This window comes from Camponotus floridanus, unplaced genomic scaffold, assembly GCF_003227725.1.
Source record: "Camponotus floridanus strain SB8 unplaced genomic scaffold, Cflo_v7.5 scaffold102, whole genome shotgun sequence".
NCBI classification, from domain to species: Eukaryota; Metazoa; Arthropoda; class Insecta; order Hymenoptera; family Formicidae; genus Camponotus; species Camponotus floridanus.
Genome location: NW_020229218.1, coordinates 337,656 through 358,353, shown reverse-complemented (window position 1 = coordinate 358,353; position 20,698 = coordinate 337,656). Strand labels below are relative to the sequence as shown.

The window sequence follows — 20,698 nt, the reverse complement described above, 5'->3', positions numbered from 1 at the left end:
TTTGTTTTGAAATAACGCTCGTGCTGTGTCAGCCTCGACCCCTTAATAATCCTTATAACTGAATGACGAAGAGAAATAGAAGGGGGAGGGAGGGGGGAAAAGGGAAAGGGCCTTGCACCGAGAGCATGGAAGAGAGAGGAGAGAGTTCACCCTGTAATACTCGAGATCGTGACTTACATCGAGTTCTGGTCATTATCCACAAAGTTCAAGCCGAAATGCATCGTGCATCCCGAGGATTACGGGGTAAATGCACCTTAAGCGTCGAATCTACCTTTGCGTCGATTCATATTTCCACGAGAATTTATTACCGGAGCGAAGAAGACGAGATGCCTCTTCTTTCTCTACTTTAACATCTCTCAGCGCGTTGTTCTTCTCTCTCTCTCTCTCTCTCTCTCTCTCTCTCTCTCGCGATGTTTCTCCACAAGATTCATGCTTCGTCCGATTGTAAATACTTCAATTTTAATTGTCAGTATTGATGCCGATAAATCATTGTCGACTACAATGAAAATAAAGATTAACGATCGACTAGTTTACATGAATTAGCTTTCACGATGAAACATTTCTCTCTCGTGCAGCGATTACAATCATCTGTAAGCAAAGGCTTGACACGAAATCAAAAGGACTTATTTCCGATGATTAATTAATCCATTTTCAATCCTCCGGGTTACGTCAGGGGATTCGACACCGCTCAGGATCAAACGCTGTCTATAGGAAATCAATATAATAGAGATCAACATATATAAGTAACGCGCGTTTTATCAGAGTGGTCGTTAAAACGCCAGCTGATACCAAGTTTCGCGCTCGAGTTTACCTCGTAAAAGCTAGGAAAAAGCGTCAGACGCGCATAAGTTACTTTAAGTAGTCCAAGTCATCTTTTCGCGGGAGCCCTTCGAGATAATGTCGCGCGCGCTCGCGTGATAAGCGGCTATTTCGGAAAAAAGGGAAGAGGCGGCGATGAAATATGACGGACAAATTGGGCCAGTTGCTTTAGACGGCCGCAGTTGGATACGATATTCATAGCCACTTGACCCGAATGCGCGCGAAAAGGACGGTGCACGGAGTAGTAGTCTAATAAAATGTAAAATACGGGATATAAGTTGTATCTCACAGTCCTCCTCCCGCAACTCTCCTCGAGTTTGCCGAACGTACGTATCTGCCAGCTGTCTCTAACTCGTACCTGCTTCCCTGCGGAAACGAGAATCGTCGCTACGAAACGACTCGCGCGAATGGAAATGGCGAGGAGTGTTGTATGTACGTAACGTCATCGCTTTCCATTCTATTTTTTTCGACTGGATCGACCGACGTGGAATCGTTTTCAGCTGTAAACGTGAAAAATTTCTCTCTCCGTCGCGTCGCCGCGATGATAAGAGATGAAAGTGAGAACACGATAAAAAAAATTCTGATAGGAAATACACGTTTCCTCTTCAGTGGTTTCAATTGTCTACGAATGTATGCATCATCCTTAGACATTTTTTAAACGATACGTGCCATTTTTAAATTGGCATTTTAATAATATTAATATAGTTTAAAGATCGTAGCGCACTTTAATGTATAAACATTTGAATTTGTATAAAAAATAATTTTGAAAAATTAAACATTTAGAAGACGATTAATTTCGATAAGATATTGAAATACATAGAGAATTCAAAAGATTCGTAGACACCTTTTCACCTATAAAAGTATCGACTCGCCAATTTTTTCTCTCCGAGAAAATCAATAGAGGACGAAAAATGGTAAAAATAGTTTCACGGAAATAATAAAAATAGTTTTATGAAAATGGTACAACGTTGCGAGAAACTCGTAGCTCGCGAGTCGGGATTAAACTTTCTAATGAATGAACCGTAGACTTGGGTGAGTAATGTAACGCGCTGCGTATAATTAATGGCTACGAGTTTAAAGACAACTTTGCGCGATTAAGCAACGCGATACATACTTGCTATTCGCGTGTGAAGAATGGCGGAACGTCACGGCTGAATTTCCAGAACTCTCATTGAGAGCCTTTGAATTTCAACCCAAACGAGAACAAAGCTGCTGCTCGAAATTTTTTATGAAGGTCTCTCAAGTGTCGAACGTTAAGCGCCTCCCTTCAAAGTTTCATTTCTTTTCTAAAGCGTCAACCACTCGCCTGCGAGAGAATTAATTCCTCGTTTACCGAAATTCCACAAAATATTTCACGCGCATTTCATTTCGACGAACGAATGCTTTTGCGAGCTGCGTCAGCTCGAGTTTTGAAAATAAGGAACGTGGCCAAAACAACGAACGATATATCCGATGTTCATTTCGCCGCCTTCTGTTTTCCTACAGGGCAGGAACGCTTACGTTAATGAAATCCGTTCGTGGAAGATCCTCTCGTAAAAGCTAGTGCCTAGAGGTAAAAAGTGCTGACGAAATTAAAAGCTGCTACTCCCGGATCTCTTGACATTAGGTCGACGTATAACGCTTCTATTTAAATATTTCCGCAAGCGTTTAGTTATTTAAATTTATAATTAAGACCAATGAAATACATTTTGTCTCAATGTCATTTTGTCTGTTTGTGTTCATTCAATTTAATCATGAGAATTTATAATGAATTTATAATGAATATTTTTTCCGACGAAAAGATTATTTCATTATAAGATTACAAATTTTACAATCAAAATTATTCCGCAAAGATAGTGAGATAATAATGCATTTGTTTAGAGATATGATGACTGGAATGAGAAATGCCGGCCAGCAAGAATTTAAGCGTGTATTATGTAATTGTGTTGAAATTATGTAGCGCGTAAATTAGCACAATCACGAGCGACTTGAGCATCGCGGATGCATATATTTCAATAACGTGGTAAGAAACGTCAGGGAGAATCGTCACGCGAGAACAAAACATTTTATATCCCATTGATATACGCGACTCGTGCGAGACATAATATAATCTCATGAATGTCGCGCGTGAATTAATCGCGTCTAATGTTTGCATTTGCAAGTGATACGAGCTCGCACGATTATTCGTCACGCGTTGTAAACTGGGAAATCATCGCTCTTGTCATCCTTAAAAAATGGCGGAAAATTTAATTATCCGGCATTATTAAATTCCCTACAGTTGGGAATTAATTACGTCAAGTTGATAAGACTCGACGACGACTCTCGCGTAAGAATTTCCGCAGACAGTTTAAAAAAAAAAAAAAAAGAGTCCCCTCGTCGACGTAGCGTGCAGCCCGTATGTATATCGCGTCATTATTTCGCCGTCTCGTTCCTGGCATAGGAATAAAATTCTAATAGCGCGGTTGTACAGCTCGATTCTGCGTGCGCTTTCTCGCGTAGAATTCGCTCTGCTTTCTGCCTCCCTCCCCCATTTATTCCTCCTCCGGTCGGAGAACTTCCCGTCTTATCGCAAAAATCAGTAATTAAGTTACGTTTCCCTCGGTACCCTCGCCGAACGAACGAACGTGCGATGAAACGATTTCGAAACGGCAGCGGCCAACCCCTCTTTTAGCTCGCGGCAGGGCCGTTCTTCGCGAAGAGCGAAGATTACGAGGAGGGGGAGGTAGGGGGAGCGCATCTCTTATTAAATCTCGGCGCGGAATTATTATTAAACTACGCGTATTATCCGTCGTGGGATCGTTCGAGGCGCACGTTTCAGAGGTTTACTCGCGATCGTAAACGTCCCCGATCGTGCGTTTCGCGCGACTAGCTTTTCCCGTCAAGTGATACGAGTTTCGCGCGCGCGGATTTTATTAATTTCCGGATTATAGCTCCGCTTCTCTCGCCGCTACAAACGCAATTTCGAATTAATCAATACCGAACACAATTTCCTCCCTAGCCCTGCCGGGAGCTAAACGCGCGACCGAGTGTCAAATTATAGATTCAGAAACGCGCACGAGAGCTTTTCTCTCGTGCGCTTTTACCGCCGTTCAATTAGCCGCGCAGGGATGGTGACGCAAAAAGGGCCGTTTTAGTCTCGTTATCTTTAGTCCTGCATTTAACAAAGAAAAAGAGCGGTCAAAGCGGAATTTATAGTACGAAGCGTTTTAACGACGTTTTTACGCCGCTCCGCTTTGGAAAGATAAATTGCGAAGCCGGTGTTCGCGATTCCCGTGTCCGTTTTTATCGATATTCCGATATTTTATCGAAAATATCACTATCTCGAAATATGTAACGACGAAAATATATTATAACGTAACCGTCATTATTCGCGCAAACAAGTCTCTCGCGAATTTTTTTGCAAAATTTGCGCGATTTATTAATCGCTCTCGCTTTTTCAGGAAATAAAGGAGAGGCCCATCCTTCTTCCTTTCCCATTCTCGTTTCTTTATCTCGATGATACGAAAGTTAACGCGACACACCGCACTGTTCGAATTATCCGCAAACTCTATTCCGGCAGAATCGTCCTCGTGGAATTCCCTAGCATATCTCGAGATATTGATTTTGCGACACGATTTGCCGGGGATGTCCACAGCGCAGCACACGCTCGGGAAATAAATCCGCGGAGACGCCTAAGCGAAAGGAAGGAAACGTGAGAAATCGCATTTGGTAAGTTCTATGGAACTTATGTCATTTTGTCGATTATGGAAAATCGACCAGCTCATCCGTCACGTCTGCGAACGAGAACGTAACCGAGGGAGAGGCAGCACCGAGAGAAAAGCGGCGGAAAAAAGGCACATAAACGTACGCGACAAAGTGAAATGGATTAATCGGAGATTCAAGAGGGCTCAGGAGAGAAAAAATTCAAACTCTCTCGGGAGGGATCGGTAACTCGAATCGGTAACATGAATAATCAAGAGACTCGCATTAATCGGAAAACACTTATGCTACTGCTTATTGATTTTCCATTCTACCTGCGATTCTGTTATTTGCTCGTCGGATGATAATTTCAGATATATTTATAATTTATATATATATCTAATAAATCGCTCCTGGTGGAAGTTTGTATTTTGTATAATTATTTTCTCTCGTTCCATTTGTAATGAAGAGAACTCAAAATTTCGAGAAACTCGAAATACTCCGAAATATTTCCTCATTACTCCAAAATATTTGTTCACCACTCAGAAATATTTTCTTCGGCTCGCATTCTTTTTCACAGATGTATTCTTAGATCGACGCGAGACACCTTCGAGCGACGGTTTGCTGACGGCGTGTAAAATTTGGTTCAGGCAAAACCAGTTGGTCGTAAATCACGAAAGGCGTGAACACCACGACGGCCGATATAATTCACGCGATTGCGCGATATCGGAAAATCTCGGAGAGCAATCCGAGAGAGTCGGCTATCTAATGTCGTTTTAAATATAAAATAAATAAACAATGAAAGGGCTATGCGCCGGCGAGGCGCCCAACAGATCCGATCTTAATGGAGGAACGACGATGATTTAGATAAGGTCATTTTACGGCGGTCTAAATTAACACGTGACGCTCGGCTTTATATATTTCTCGTTTCAAGTTCACTCGAGCGTGTTGCATTCCTGCCCCGACTAATCTTGGTCGTTGCGTAATGCATATATTCATATGGAACTTGATTATAATAATTAAATTAAAATTAATTATTAAATTATAATTAAATTGCATTATGAAACTGTAATTAAATTAATCATTGTGAGCGATTCAGTTTAATCCGCGTGCGTTGATTAATTATCGTAATTCGCAAAAAGCTGCGAGAGAAGAAATCAATAAAAATGGTATCTCGTTTCGGCTTTACAAAAAAAGGGACAATTTTAGGGCGCGTTAGTTTTTCAAAGAGGCGAACACTTTGAGAAGGGCTAGGAAGGAAATTCGCTATTATTAAGGTCAACATCCATATTGATGAAGATCCTCGAACAATAACGGGCGTTAAATCCGAACGAGAGTAATAAAACGATCGACTGAGATACGCGTAAAGTTGGAGTTATCGCGCGTTTATTCTCACTAATATTGATCTCAATATCGCGCGTCGATCATAATCGAGTGATTATCGGGACATATAAAATGATAGTGACTTTCGCCACCAGATTTACAACGTATTGCGATTGCGTATCGCACGCGTTTCCTTAATACGCCGACCTAAAATAAATTACCGGCACCTCTTTGTTACTCGGTCTAACAAATTTGATGCGATAAGACGACAGCCCTCACAAAAGTAGCACCTCTTAAGCCGACTGCCTATTGCCTAAATAACTCGCATCCAAGTCGGTAAGATAATACGAATGATTGACGATCCACTTTCGGCCCCTTCAAAAGGGACAGCTAATGTTTCTATAGTCGGTGGACTGGAAGAGAGAGGGCGAAGAAACGTACTATCAGCGAAAAGAAAGTTGCGCGATAAAAATATCACGAAATGAACTTTCTCGTCGGGAGACGGAAAGGAAGAAATTATTCGCGGGACGCTACATCGATTATAATAAAAAATGCAAATAAAAAAAATCCAGATATGAAACCGGAGCAAATAATTCGCGCCCGTTAAAGATTCAATTTTATTTTGACTGAAATCGTTTGTTTGCGCTTCGTTGCAGGTAACAACAATACCGGACGAGGGGGAGGATAATTTCAAAATGCCCAGGGCTTCCGTAGTACACATGGCATCGACGGCGACGAGACCGCAGCACATGTCACAGGTATCTACACAATATCAGAGGGTGTCATTAAGTTTGTTAAGTAATACTAGACTCGGTTGCTTTATACCGCGCCTTCGGTATGATTAAAAAATAAATATCTTGTGTATATATCGAGTGAATACTCCTTCAAGGTTTGTATGGCGATGACATAAGATGTCAACAAATATCCTGGAGACGCGCTTTCTAATCTAATCCTTGCGGCTCGAATTTACGATCATGAGTTTACTCGAGTATCCTCCGGAGCGATATAATTCTTAAATAATCCGGCGCGATAAATCCTTTTCTCCTTGGCAAAAGGCCATATTGATATGCAAACACCCAAGATAGCAGTGAGCGTAATTGAGTGGTCCGGTTTAAAATGGATATCGAGTCGGGAAGGGACGGAGGCTTTCGGTAGGGAAAAAGACCACCGTCGTACACCCACTCGTATACTCGGTGTGCACTTAGCACGGTACCAGGCCGACCATCCTCATAATCGTGTAAGCGGCGAGACGACTTTTAAAGCTCGTTTTTTTTCCGTCTCCCTTTCTCCTCTCGCCTTCCTTCACCCATGGTCGGCTAATAGTTTTAAGCTAATGGCTCCGCCGGCTAACTTGAACCCGATGCACATCCCCGCGCTTGCGGAACCACCCCGAGTATTCGCACGGCTCGATGCAAACGAGCTTTTAACGTCGCATCTGCGCGAGAGGAAGAGAAACGCGCAGAAGAAGCGTATCGAAAGAAAGTATGCCGAAAAGTCATATCGCCAGATACGATTCGCAAGCGGAAGCGAAATTTTTTTACGTTCGAGAAAGACAAGTACGCTGGTACTCGCGTAGAAATTTTTCAAGATTTTCTCAGATATAGCACAGCCTTTCAAATTTGCTCCAAATCAATATATCGATATTACGATATCGATTAAAAATTCCATTTTTACTCCAAATATGAGTTTCGATCTGGAAAGAGGTGCAGAAATTCATATTTTTTTTTAGTAGATCAGGTTAAGTAAAATTGGCATGCTTTTTTAAAATTAGATAAGAAATTTCATTTTTATATTGCATTTTTTCTCAATGAAATAACAAATAAAAGTATTTATAAATTTTATTTATAAATAAAAGTATTAATTTCTCTATTTATCGCTTAACTGATTTCTTAGCTCCATTCGATTAATTCAGAGTTTTGACAAAAATTAAATATCGGTCACCGTTAATTGAACCGTCTTAAATTTCTATCTGATCAGAGTATCTTAAATATTCTGCTTAATCGTAATAAAATTTTGAGAAAACATTAAAGAAAAGGAAATGGAATTTGCTCGAGTTTTTCGCTTAAACTCGCGTTTCTAAAACATTACAATCTTGATCCGAATCTTTACTAGAACCAGTAATGGTTGTTTTAAAAAATCCGACTAGATTACAATTAGCACAATCCCGGAAGTTTTATCCATTACCTACTCTCGTCGCGCGCGACGATCGTGCGTTTTTCTCCAGCTCGTTAAGATTCCTCGCTCGTGTCATTAATAGAAACCGTTTGCTTCGTCTCGCGGACGATGCAAATGCCGCGGCTCGTATATACAGATAAATGCCGCTCGTATACTCGGGTCTCGCGAACCGTAATTAATATTCCAAATTCTCCGCTATACCGCTCTATAAAACAAAACGGGAAACTTATCGGCGCTCATTACCGTTACCCAACGTTTTCCTGAATGCGCCATTCATCGCGCGGCGCGTCTCGATAATTAGTCGAAGAAAGCGACTCGGGCACTCGTAAACTTATGTCTATTATCCGCCATTTGCCGCTCACGGATGTCGTGTTGTACGAATAATCAAGACCGACAGCATCCTACGTGTTCTCCAGCATTTTTGCTCCAGTCCCACGCGAAGAATTGCGTTATTCAAAGAATAAAAATTACTAAAGAAATTGTTGTAAGAAAAGATTAATAACGTAATGACGAAAACAAATTGCGGAAAATATAAAGTTTACTTTTAATTAACGATTCGAATTCTCGTGAATAAATTGTATAGTGCGTCTGTATCGTTGCAAAAATCTCGATAGCATCGCGCAAAAAGCAACGCGAGTCGTAAATTGCATCTCCTCTCTCGAAATCGATAGTCTAATAATCACGCGCCAATTAATCGATGAGAAACGCGCAGAGCTACATCTGATTGCATTATAATTTTCACACGATCGGCGGGCGTAGAGAGAAAGGAACAAAAAGAGCCAGGAAAGGTTTAATTGCAAAGCGGCGCTTGAGGCAACCTACGCATTATTATCCAGGAGAGATAACGGTATCGTGCGTCTCTCTGGCGACACGATGGAAAGGTTACACGGCGACACGTCTAATCGCGTATTATGAATTGTTCTATGCGCGCTTCTAATGGCCAGCGAGATAATTGAAAGTGCATGCAAATTTATGTGGGATCGGCGCTTGAAATGCCTTATCGAACACGCGACTGCTGCGAATACGAGTCAGCTGATCATCGCGCCATCGACAGTTTTGTCTCGCACGTATTCGCCATTAAATTTCGCGCCTATTGACGAAAGATTAGAGTGTAATACGATAAATATCGGTATTTTTATATAACGGATATCGCGCGAGTAACGCGACTTTATGGGTCAATTGAGTTTTTTATGGAACGAGATAAACGATATTAAATCGTTCAATATTCACTTGAATCAGCAGAGATCGAATAATTTTTACTTCAGAAATGGACTTAACGCGAGGAAATATTCATGCAAATTATATTTCCGATTTTCTCAATTATAGCGAATTTTGTATTTTAACAAATCTCTATCTGTTTAAGATGAAACAAATTATGTGAAAAAGTCATTGAATTCCGTAGAGATCGAATAATTAATAATATACAGAATATCACGTAATATAATTTACTTTAGAAATGAGCTTAACGCAAGGAAATATTTATGCAAATTACATATCCGATTTTCTCAATTATAACGAATTTTGTATTTTAACAAACCTCTATCTGTTTAAGATGAAACAAGCTATCTGAAAATGTCATTGAATTCAGTAGAGATCGAATAATTAATAATATACAGAATATCACGTAATATAATTTACTTCAGAAATGGACTTAACGCAAGGAAATATTCATGCAAATTACATATCCAATTTTCTCAATTATAGCGAATTTTATATTTTAACAAATCTCCGTCTATTTCAAATGAAACAAGCTATCTGAAAAAGTCAAATTGAATTCAGTAACAGTATCGTTATCATTTTTAATCGGACGTATCTCGAATGTATCTCTCGAATTTCCCCTCGCATCGTTCCTCCGCGCGAATTCATCTCCGCACGAATTTATTTCGTTGTTTACCTAGGGAAACGATATACAGAGTGCACACGGAACAAACTTGCGCGCGTTCACTATTGTCGCGTAAAGGACGCATATAGCGTCGATGTACGGCGTCACGGCACTTTGAAATAGCTTTTGTACGTGTGTACGTACGTATACGTACGTAAGCGCGGGCCACGCCAAATGTTTAGTATTCCTCGCGAGGGGCCAAGCCTAGCTTTCAATTTGCGGCTAGCAATTTGTTCGCCGGTTGCGTCCCGTGGCAGGGCGGATTCGCGCGATGCGAGCTCCAGATATGCGTATACATCACCGGAGCGTCATAAAGCGTGGATAAATTTATACCTAGCGCTTCTGTTTTCCGCAATTTCGAACTCTCTGATTCACGATTATATTAGTAGACAGAATGGGATAGAATAGGAGTTAGCTAAGATAGAAAGTTGACAGACAAAATTGATAAAAAAAAATTCAGATTCATATTTCTTTTTATATCGATTTTAAACTTTCAAATTTAAATATAGAATCGAGAGAGCATCTTAACATGTGAAAATGTATGAATACAATATACGGATAGAAATTTTTTGATATTGGATCATTATAGGAGTTTATATACCGATTATTTTCGATATGGAACTTTATGATCTTTATAGGACGATTACAGAGGATCGAGCAAAGCATTATAAAAGCATTATACGTAAATTTTATATACTCGGCGACATAATAAACAAGCTGACGCATACGCCGCGTGCCTACATAAATTCTTTAATATTAGCGTAAAAAGACGGTAGAAAATTTACGCCCGAGTTTATCAAAATATTTCACTTGTCTCGGTAGGTTCTGGCGACTTTGGCACTATCTATGGGAACTCTTTCGTCCGGTTTGGCCAAGGGCTACACCTCGCCAGCGTTGGACTCGATTTTGGACAACCAACGGCCGCATCTTTATCAATCATCGAACAATGACACGTGGTAAGAATTTTCGTAAAATTATTTGACATGATAAAAAAGTTTGAATAATATACGTTGCAATCGATAATAATGTACCGCATCGAGTTTCGAAATCTCGATAAATATCAACAATTAACGTTCACGCCGCCTGTAATAGCTTTCGCTTCTGGTGACTAATTCCGGGATGCGAGAACAACAAACTCATTCTCTCTCTTTCCCTCTACTCGAGAGCTGTTCGCAAATAATACTCGACAGACGAGACGTCGCGGCCAAGAGCGATTACATTTGCACCTGACGCTTGCCGACTCTGACAACAGCCAATAATATCGAGGGTGTCTCTTCCTGGATTACTGCTGTTGTTGGCGACAATTAAAGCAATAATTAAACTATCATCGGGATCGTAATCGCGCTTTCGATTTGTCGCAGGTCGGCTTTCTCGATTACCCAACAGGAAGCTTCGTGGGTCGCGTCGCTGTCAATGCTGGGCGCATGGTTCGGCGCTATGATAGGCGACTGGATAATGCGACGAGGTCGACGTTTGGCTCTGCGCGCTACATCTCTGCCCTTGGCGGGGGCCTGGGTCTTGACGGGCGTCGCGCCTTGCGTGGAATTGGTGTACGTCACCAGTTTTATCGGCGGTCTTTGCTGCTCGGTCATCACCATGGTGGCTCAGGTAAAGAAAAGGAGGAAGAAAAGTAAATCGATCCTCGAAACTCTCTTGTCGACCGACGTATGTATCGTACGTGTTTCTTTCATGGCAGGTGTATATATCGGAAATCTCGATGCCGGGCATCCGCGGCTGTTTGTCGGCCATGTTGAAGGTGCTGGGTCACGTCGGTGTCCTGCTGTCGTACATAGCCGGGACGTATCTAAATTGGCGGCAAAGCGCGCTACTGGTCGCCGTCGCGCCGTCGATGCTCTTTTTGGGAACTCTCTTTATACCCGAGACACCCTCGTACCTCGTCCTGAACGGCAAAGACGACGAGGCCGCGAATAGTTTGCAGTGGCTGCGCGGGGAACATGTCGATATACGACACGAGCTCCAGGTGATTTTTGATAGAGCGACGCGAGTATACATATCTGCTTACTTTTATTAAGTTGTCTCTCGAATCAAGATTTAGAAAACAAATTATTCTCAATTCTCAACGATTAAATGGACGTCTCTAGGTGATAAAAACAAACATTCTGGCTTCGAGGGTAAAGCAATACGAACTGAGCTTCAAGAACAGCGTGTTTACGCCGAGGTTGTACAAACCCATCGCAATCACGTGTGGCCTGATGTTCTTCCAACGATTCTCCGGCGCAAATGCGTTTAATTACTACGCGGTACTCATCTTTCGTCAGACTCTGGGCGGGATGAATCCTCACGGAGCGACTATAGCGATCGGATTCGTACAGCTATTGGCCGCTTTATTGTCAGGTATCTCATCATATATTAATTGATAAAAATAAATTTCTTAAATTACATTAGAAAGATTATCATTGAGTATATTAAATAAATTATAATTCCAAATATGCAGAAATAAAATTAAGCTCCCTTTTGTCAAAAATATTACTTGTCCTGCTTAAGAAATGGTATTGTTCGCAGGATTCTTAATCGACATCGTCGGCAGGCTGCCGCTTCTAATAGCCAGCACCGTTTTCATGTCCCTGGCGCTCGCCGGTTTCGGTAGCTACGCGTATTACGTGTCAAAAACGCCAAATTTAGGATACGTGGACTCGGCCGTGGTCGGCCAGCACGATTGGATACCGTTGCTCTGCGTGCTCGTATTTACGACCGCCCTTGCGCTGGGCATATCGCCAATTTCTTGGCTATTGATTGGCGAACTGTTTCCCTTGGAGTACCGCGGCCTCGGATCCAGCATCAGCACGAGTTTCAGCTACTTCTGTGCGTTTTTCGGGATCAAACTTTTTATGGACTTTCAGCAGGTGAGCGTTTACATTTTCCGTTTTCTATTTAAGGCAAGTCGATTACACAGAAAAAAATAAGTGTTAAATCAAAATTTATTTATTAAACTAACGCGTTCATTGTTTCGTATGTACGCAACAATTTATAATTTTCTTAGAAGAATTTAATAATTTTAAATTTCAACAATATTATAGTCTTATTTTAACATTGTAATTGTCATCTCTATAATATATAATTATTTAATTCTACTTTAAGAAAATTATAATCTTTGATTGAAAAATGTTATTTTCTATCTAACATTGTTTCTTTTCCATTCAAGAAAATTAAATCATAAGAATATATTTTTCTCGATTGAACTATATAAAATGGCTTCATTCAAATAAGCAATTATTCAATCAATTATATTTTTCTTTAATTAACGCGATATAATCTCATTTCAAGATTCCCATGTTAAAACTAAATATATTTTCAAAACAAAAATGTCCTTTTTTTCTGTGTATGAATCAAGTTTTAGATTACTAGAAATGTGTAAGAGAAAATTTATAAGATATGTAAAAGTTTCCTCTCCTATAGACGCGCAGTGGATATTTAAGTTTAAAATTTTTTTTACTTACATCCGGATCTATTATCGCCTGCTATCATTAATTGATAATGAATCTTTGCCATCTCTACCGCACAGAAAAAGAAGACATTCTTATTTTGAAGATATATTTAGTTTTAACATGGAAATTTCGAAATGAGATTATATCGCGTTAATTTAAGAAAAATATAATTACTTGAATAATTGTTTACTTGAATGAAGCCATTTTATATTTAGTTCAATCGAGAAAAATATAGTCTCATGATTTAAGATTTAATTTTCTTGAATGAAAAAGAAACAATGTTGGATAGAAAATAATATTTTTAAATCAAAGATTATAATTTTCTTAAAGTAGAATTAAATAATTATATATTCTTGAGGTGACAATTACAATATTAAAATAAGACGATAATATTGCTGAAATTTAAAATTATTCAATTCTTCTAAGCAGATTAGAAATTGCTGCGTATATACGAAACAATGAACGCGTTAGTTTAAGTATATAAGTTTTGATTTGACGCTTCTTTTTTTTCTGTGCGTTAATAATTAAAATGGTTAAAAGGGGGAATGAAATGAAGAGGGGAAAAAATGTCGAAAAATCCCGCAAATTTGTTTTAGAGTCTCGGTCTACACGGAGCCTTCTGGTTTTACGCCGGCGTGGCGATCTGCGGGCTATGCTTCGTCGTCTGCTGCGTGCCCGAGACGAAGGGTAAGCAGCTGGACGAGATGAATCCGGATTACGCGCAAGCACGGTAGTATAAGGCTTCGCTGACGGGGGGCCTCTCGAATCTAGAGAAGGCGAACAAGCCTTTACCGGGAGGCGCTTATCCGAACGAGCACGATCCGCGCGATCTGTATCGCAGCGATCGGCCGGTCGCGACTTCCGCCGGCATCGCGATGCCGTCCGCCCGCGCCGCGCATCGCAAGCTGTCGGATTACTGCGGCATCTTCGCCGAGAAGACGAACCGAATCGGCAGGAACGTGGGCAGCTTCATGCAATCCCGCGGCCTGCTACCGATTCGTCGCTCGGTCGACGAGACGGCAGCGCGTCCCGCGCGTCGCGACGCTTCCAGGATCAACGGCGACGTCATCAGAAACAATCCTATGATCCCGCGAGCCGATCTCGAGACGAGGGAGAATCGTCGTCGACGTGACGAGAATCGCGATCACGAGCGGGACGCAAACGCGCTCAACAAGCACGTGATGTACTCCAATAGCACTTACCCGCGGGACGCGCGAGCCAACGCGAGTTACGTCCATCGTGCCAACGAGACGGAACCTCGTCGCTCCAGGAGGCGCGAGTACGCGGAGGCGAGTTACGAGACTACGGACGAGATCTGGGCAGGTATGGGGGCGAGGGGAGGTCCGAGCGTCTCCAAGCCGATTCTGAGAAACGGCATCAATCACGGGGGAGACGAGAGGCCGTATTACTCGACCCTGCCGCGACGCAGCAGGACCATCAACTTCAAGGATCAAGCGCGCGACTCCCCGGAGGGACGCCAACGCGCGTATCCCAAGAGCCTGCAGGATCTAACGGATTTGGAGCTCGACGACATCGCGTATTTCCCGTCCTCTCGCGGAGCCCGTCGAGAGAAGAGACTCGACGACGATTATCGTCGACGTGCTCGGGATCGTCGAGAGGAAGACGACATCGCCTTTGATGACGATTATCTCAGACTCTGCCGGAATCTGTCGAGATTGGACGGGTACCCGCGAGGCGGCAGATACGAACCGGGCCAGGTGCACTATGAGAGAGAATGCAGGACTTTCGGCAAGGATACGGTCGCTTTCATCTACTACAAGACGTGCTACTTGTGATCGAAAGCTCTCTCGTTGATAGACCGTCCAGCGTTACGCACGGTTTACGATCTCGCGCAGAAATTCGAACGGTCGGTCGAATCTTTTTTTTCTTCTCTCGAACGTATTTAACGAGTGGCGGACACGTTTTCTATTTGAAATCGGGCTAGATTTTTGTGAGACGGAATAATTTAGTAAATCAGTAGATGAAACGTACCAGGAAAATTCCCCTTCTCGGCAGATTCATATCTTCTTGACGATAACATATCTATAAATCGCGATATAAAACATATTCGTGGAGGAAAAGGGAAAAAAAGATTTAAACAAAAAAAAATGATCGAGTAATCGAGTCACAAATTGCCTTCGTGTCTGGCTTTAATAATTAAATCATTTCTCGACTGATAATAAAGTTATATCATCGAGCTTTATATATATATACATATATATATATATATATATCGTTGCTCCTATAAAACTTATCTGAAAAAGCGTGATATCTCTTTAGAAAATATCCTACAGAGAGAGTTAGGTTCATATTTGGTTTTCTACGCGGTATAAACCATTACTCCAGAAAATATCTTATATACTTCGCACATTTTATCTTATCGAAATATTCTTAAACACTTTTAAATCTCAATTTTAAGAAATATAATATTCGAAAACGGCACCAAGATATACTTGTGTATACTAGCGTTAGATCGAACATATAAAATCGCAACGTGTGCTTTATTTATTTTTTATTACTTTTCAGAAGTATCGCAATCCTTTTCATCAGCAATTACATGGTTTGTTAATAAATTTCCGATAAATATCCCAAGCTCACTCAAATCAAGAAGCAACATTTCAATGCTCTTCACGAAAGCACATATAACATTTTACGCGAAGAAAAATATGTGCATATATTGTATATAAATGAAATTAAATGATATTGACAGAGTCCTTAGAATAGGATCGATAGACTGCTCGTAGACTGCCAAGCAGATCTTTCCGCAAGGTAATCAATATATAATGAGTTTACGATGACTTTCGCTGCTATGTTTTCAGGCTATTAATGACGCTCGCACATGTATATTCTTTGCGAGAAAATCGCGCGCGACGGAAAAGAAAATTATTAATTAATGCTGAAGATGACATATAGCCGAATACTACAGAGTACGTTATCAATGAAGGCGCATTAATGTATCCTTTGCGTACAAAAGTAGAATATATCCTTCGCTAAAAACAGAATACTCTGGGGCCTCCTCGTAGTCCAGGCGCCAATGACTTAACTATGACAATATCGATTAGCAGATACGTCTACATATATTATACATATATTATATACTATGTTTCGTATAAGATGCGTATATTGCGTATATATGGATTATTATATATTATACATATATACGAGACTCCATTATATTCGTGGCACTTATCGCCGTTAATTGCGGCGATACAGATAAACAAATTCTCGACAATACCACAATTTGCCAATTTCGCGAAACCGCTAGAGCGAGAGAAATTTGGTACTATTAGCTTATTAAGAGATCACATATATATATATATATATATATATATATATATATATGTACTTTGAAAGCAGTTATACTAAATATTCATACGAAGGCGAGTCGTATCTGACATTCGCTATTTCTCAAGGTCTCCTGCTTTCGACCATTTCCTGCATTTCTCTAAAGTACAGCCATTCGTACATTTGAATGGCAAAGTCGCGATTAGAAAGTCTCCGTAATGACGTATGTGTATTTTGTATTTTTATATAGTTTGTAGGACGAGAGCGAGAAAGAAAAAGCAGCGAGGTATACACATATTCGTGACGAAGCATTTGTTAAAAGTCGACTGCACTTTGTGGATAACAGTTTGCATCGAGTGATAATCTTCTCGCGGAGAAAGATTTCCTCGAAATATCTTGGATATTAAAGCCACGACGTAAGAAAAACGCATATTATAAATTGAATTTGACGGTCTGATACACATGTAAAGAGGAGATCTTTCTTCGCGCGGGTCGTGAAAACGGAACTTCTCTCATATCTGTAATTATTAACTATACCCGTGAGTCATATCCCTGCCATATCCGATTATTATAACGAAGTGTATGAAAGTCTCACAAGCGCATTGAGGATTCCCTGTACTCAAAATATTTTCGCGTGTTTTTGTAGACAGTGATCGATCGATGCGGGGGAGGAAGAATTTGCGTTTGCGCGAACTATCGATTCGTAAAGTACATTCCACTTTTTATACACGCACGACGCGAGAGAAATATATATACGATAAGCGAGGAAAATCATATTATCAGCGTCGAGATATCGTATAAATTGGGAGGGTAACATATCATTCAAAGATTCTTAATGCGATCGCTATCGTACATTACTGTCTACAAGAGAGAGAGAGAGAGAGAGAGAAAGAAGAAAACATATTATCTTCCCAAACGTAAATATCTAAATCTATGTTAGAGTGTTCTGAAAAAAAATATACACCAGCGCTCTAATAAAATTGTAATTAATATTTTATTGCAAAGAAATTTTTCTTGATATATTATTTTTCCATTTTTTTATACAAATGTTAAGTACTTTGGTAATTAAATCGTACACGTTTTATAGAAAATATAATTATATGTTACATATATATAATTTCTTACACTTTGAAAATTTAATCTGCTAAATTCATCTAATTAAGAAAAAATTTCATCAAAGTAACATCCAATTAACGTTTAAAGATATTCCGATTTAAAAAAAAAATGATATTTTAGTGGTATATATATTTTCAAAACACCGTATACTCTTTATGATGCTCAAGGGCTTGGATACAGTATTGGGTAATTTTAGTCTGTAATTAGTTTTAACGCGCGATGTGCAACATGCTCGTGAAACGAGCGCGTGTACGTAGGATAAACAATCAACCTCCAGATTTTATCGATAGACTGTAAAGATTCTCGATCGTGATGAAATTATCTCTCGTTCTTAGTATATACCGCGCCGAATAAGCGAGCTTTACTACTGCCGAAATGGCATAAATGAATAAATTCGCGACCACACCTTACGTGGGATCTTCCATGTAAGCGAAAAAAAAGAAGAAAAAAAAAGAAACGATATATCCTCTCCTCTCCTTCCCCCCCCCCGTAGATACGTTATAAACTACGTAAAAGAAAAAAAATTAAAAAAAAAAAAAATCTGCACTGTGCACTTTCGTGAATTGAAAATTTGTCGTAAAATACATAGCGGTAAAAATGGAATTTTCACAACCGAAGATTTCGCATTACCGCACATTTAGTCTTCACGATAAATCCGATATAAATTGATATCTATTATCGCATTATTTACGCGCGCGAGTGTGTGCATGCGCATGTGTCTGGGAGAGCAATCGCGTGTGATTGTGCGTGCAATTGTACAAAATAATGAACGAATTCGACGAGCGCTTTTAGATACTTTACTCCTTTTAAGCGGAAACCCGAGAAAAATATTAGATCGCCGAAGAGACCGAAATAAAAATGTTAATCCTAATTGCGATAGAGCGAATTAAAAATGCATACACTTAGCACGTTGCAATCAAATTACGAGTAAATAGGGATTCAATCTAGAAAAAAAATCAAGATATGTTACACGCGATATATATATATTATACCCGGGCGTGAGAGAATAGTTTTTCCTCTGGAAAGAGGATCGTAAATTACGTATAATTCTACTTAATGACAATAAAACCACTATATGCAATTTACTGACAATAAATGATATTCAGATGAGAATTATAGCGCTGGTCGTCGCTAACGAGATGATTATAAATCTTATATGTCGTGTTATATATCGTCATGGATAATAAAATTACTGAGGAGCGTATTTTCAAGGAAAGAGAGAGTGGAAAATACACAAATGAAGAAATATATATATATAAATCAATAAAAAAATATTACATTGGCTTTATCTGTAATGGGCCACGTTTAGCTTCGCTTGTTAGATTTAATATTTTTGTAATGATGCCTAGAGATATAGCTGTATTTATATCTTCATAGAGTTGATACTTATACTTTACTTCGCGTCTCTCCTCGCAATGCGATGCAAAAACAACGCGAATAAGTTGCGATGAGGCGTTTAATATTATAGAATTATTTCCGTACGAAATAATAAGAAGACTGTGCGTCGATATTTCGAAAATACGCGCGCGCGAATTTTAATGGACAGATACTTTTACAAGTATTTTTCTTTTCTCGCGATAATCTAAGAACACCAAGTGAGAGACGATTTCGTTGATTGAATTAATTTTAAGACGGGTCATTATATTCGTTAATCAAAGTAATACGATTCTAGCACAAATCTTGTCAATATGATGGCGAACTTGCTTTAGAAGAGACATGCATTCAAGATTCTCTGGTGCAATATACATATATATTTGCGTTATACATAAGTATGTACTTAAGTGATTTTGTTAGCGTCCGCGTTTACACCTCTCTTTAGAAGTAATGAAAAATGTATTGGATGTATATACACGATCGCTACTGACACTTTCGGCAACTGAGTCCCATGTTTGTATATAGAAACTTATATACACATGTATAAACGCCAAAAGAAGAGACAAGTGATGAGAGAAAAATATGTGTAACTATTTAATCCTTGTTATCTCAAAAAAATCCTAAATAATTCCTTAAACAATATTAGAAAAAATATGTTTCATGACACTTAATATATGGAAAATTAAATTTGTGGATTAGAAATGCAAAAGTTTCTTTTCATAAAAAATTAGACTAATTTCTAGGATATATTATTTTAAAAAAAACATCTCTTTATATTTTTTCATAAAGTTTTTCGCTAAAAATATTTACTTTCCAAATAAATCTTCTATTATTCTTTGGCAATAATAGAAGATTTTTAAAATTATACTATTTTAAGTAGTAATTACTCACTAATTTTGAGCTGATATATTAGCTTTATTATATTTTTTTTCTTCCTTTATAATGTCATCTATAATTTTTTGCTCTGATATATTAGCTTTATTATATTTTTTTTCTTCCTTTATAATGTCATCTATAATTTTTTTTGAAATATATATTCATTTCTGAAACTGATAATAATACAAATTTTTACAAAAATTTATTTAATAATTTTATTATTTCAATTAATTATTTAATATTTTAAATTTATTATATTTTCTCTCTTGTGTCATACGTGCCTCTTATAATTTTCTTATTAAAAATACATATAGTTTATTTCTAATTGAACTGATATAATGATACATTGACACTTTTAAAAATTTTTGGATTCGATTTACAAAACTTTTCAAAAGCAAATATATTTTATTGAAATTCAAAAACAAGCAACAATTATAAATTTGTATGTAATCGTGATGTAAATGTAAGGAAAAGACCAAACAATGGCCATCTATGTCAAACACCGCGTATCACCCGGTATCGCAGCAGCACGATACGAAACTTGCGAGAGGCGTGAAACGCGGACGCTAAATCGCAAAAGAGGAAAACGTACTTACCAAGCTGCGGCACCGACATGTACGTCTCGCAATCCACCAGGAACTGTCCCACCTGTACCGCTCCAAGGGCGACGACTCTTTTCGTGAGAAACTCGATCGTCTGCGGTCCGGTCCGGTTCTCGGTCATCGGAAACTGTTGCAGCCTGTCG

The 20,698-nt window shown here is 39.3% G+C and overlaps 2 protein-coding genes across 5 annotated transcripts in view; one reads left to right on the top strand and one right to left on the bottom strand.

Moving 5' to 3' along the window:
- LOC105259221 (facilitated trehalose transporter Tret1-2 homolog) overlaps positions 1 to 16,597 on the top strand; it is a 60,136-nt gene extending 43,539 nt beyond the window's left edge. For all 3 annotated transcript variants that reach the window (XM_011271047.3, XM_025410143.1, XM_025410147.1), the window contains 7 exons: positions 6,456 to 6,557; positions 10,679 to 10,812; positions 11,218 to 11,464; positions 11,553 to 11,837; positions 11,959 to 12,211; positions 12,380 to 12,720; positions 13,899 to 16,597. In XM_011271047.3, the coding sequence (XP_011269349.1) occupies positions 6,456 to 6,557; positions 10,679 to 10,812; positions 11,218 to 11,464; positions 11,553 to 11,837; positions 11,959 to 12,211; positions 12,380 to 12,720; positions 13,899 to 14,036 (1,500 nt within the window). In that variant the 3' untranslated portion in view covers positions 14,037 to 16,597. The remainder of the gene's footprint in view (positions 1 to 6,455; positions 6,558 to 10,678; positions 10,813 to 11,217; positions 11,465 to 11,552; positions 11,838 to 11,958; positions 12,212 to 12,379; positions 12,721 to 13,898) is intronic.
- The window catches only part of LOC105259237 (mediator of RNA polymerase II transcription subunit 20), a 76,361-nt gene that overhangs the window by 54,517 nt on the left and 1,146 nt on the right, over positions 1 to 20,698 (bottom strand). For both annotated transcript variants that reach the window (XM_025410152.1, XM_011271067.3), the window contains exon 2: positions 20,550 to 20,692. In XM_025410152.1, the coding sequence (XP_025265937.1) occupies positions 20,550 to 20,692 (143 nt within the window). The remainder of the gene's footprint in view (positions 1 to 20,549; positions 20,693 to 20,698) is intronic.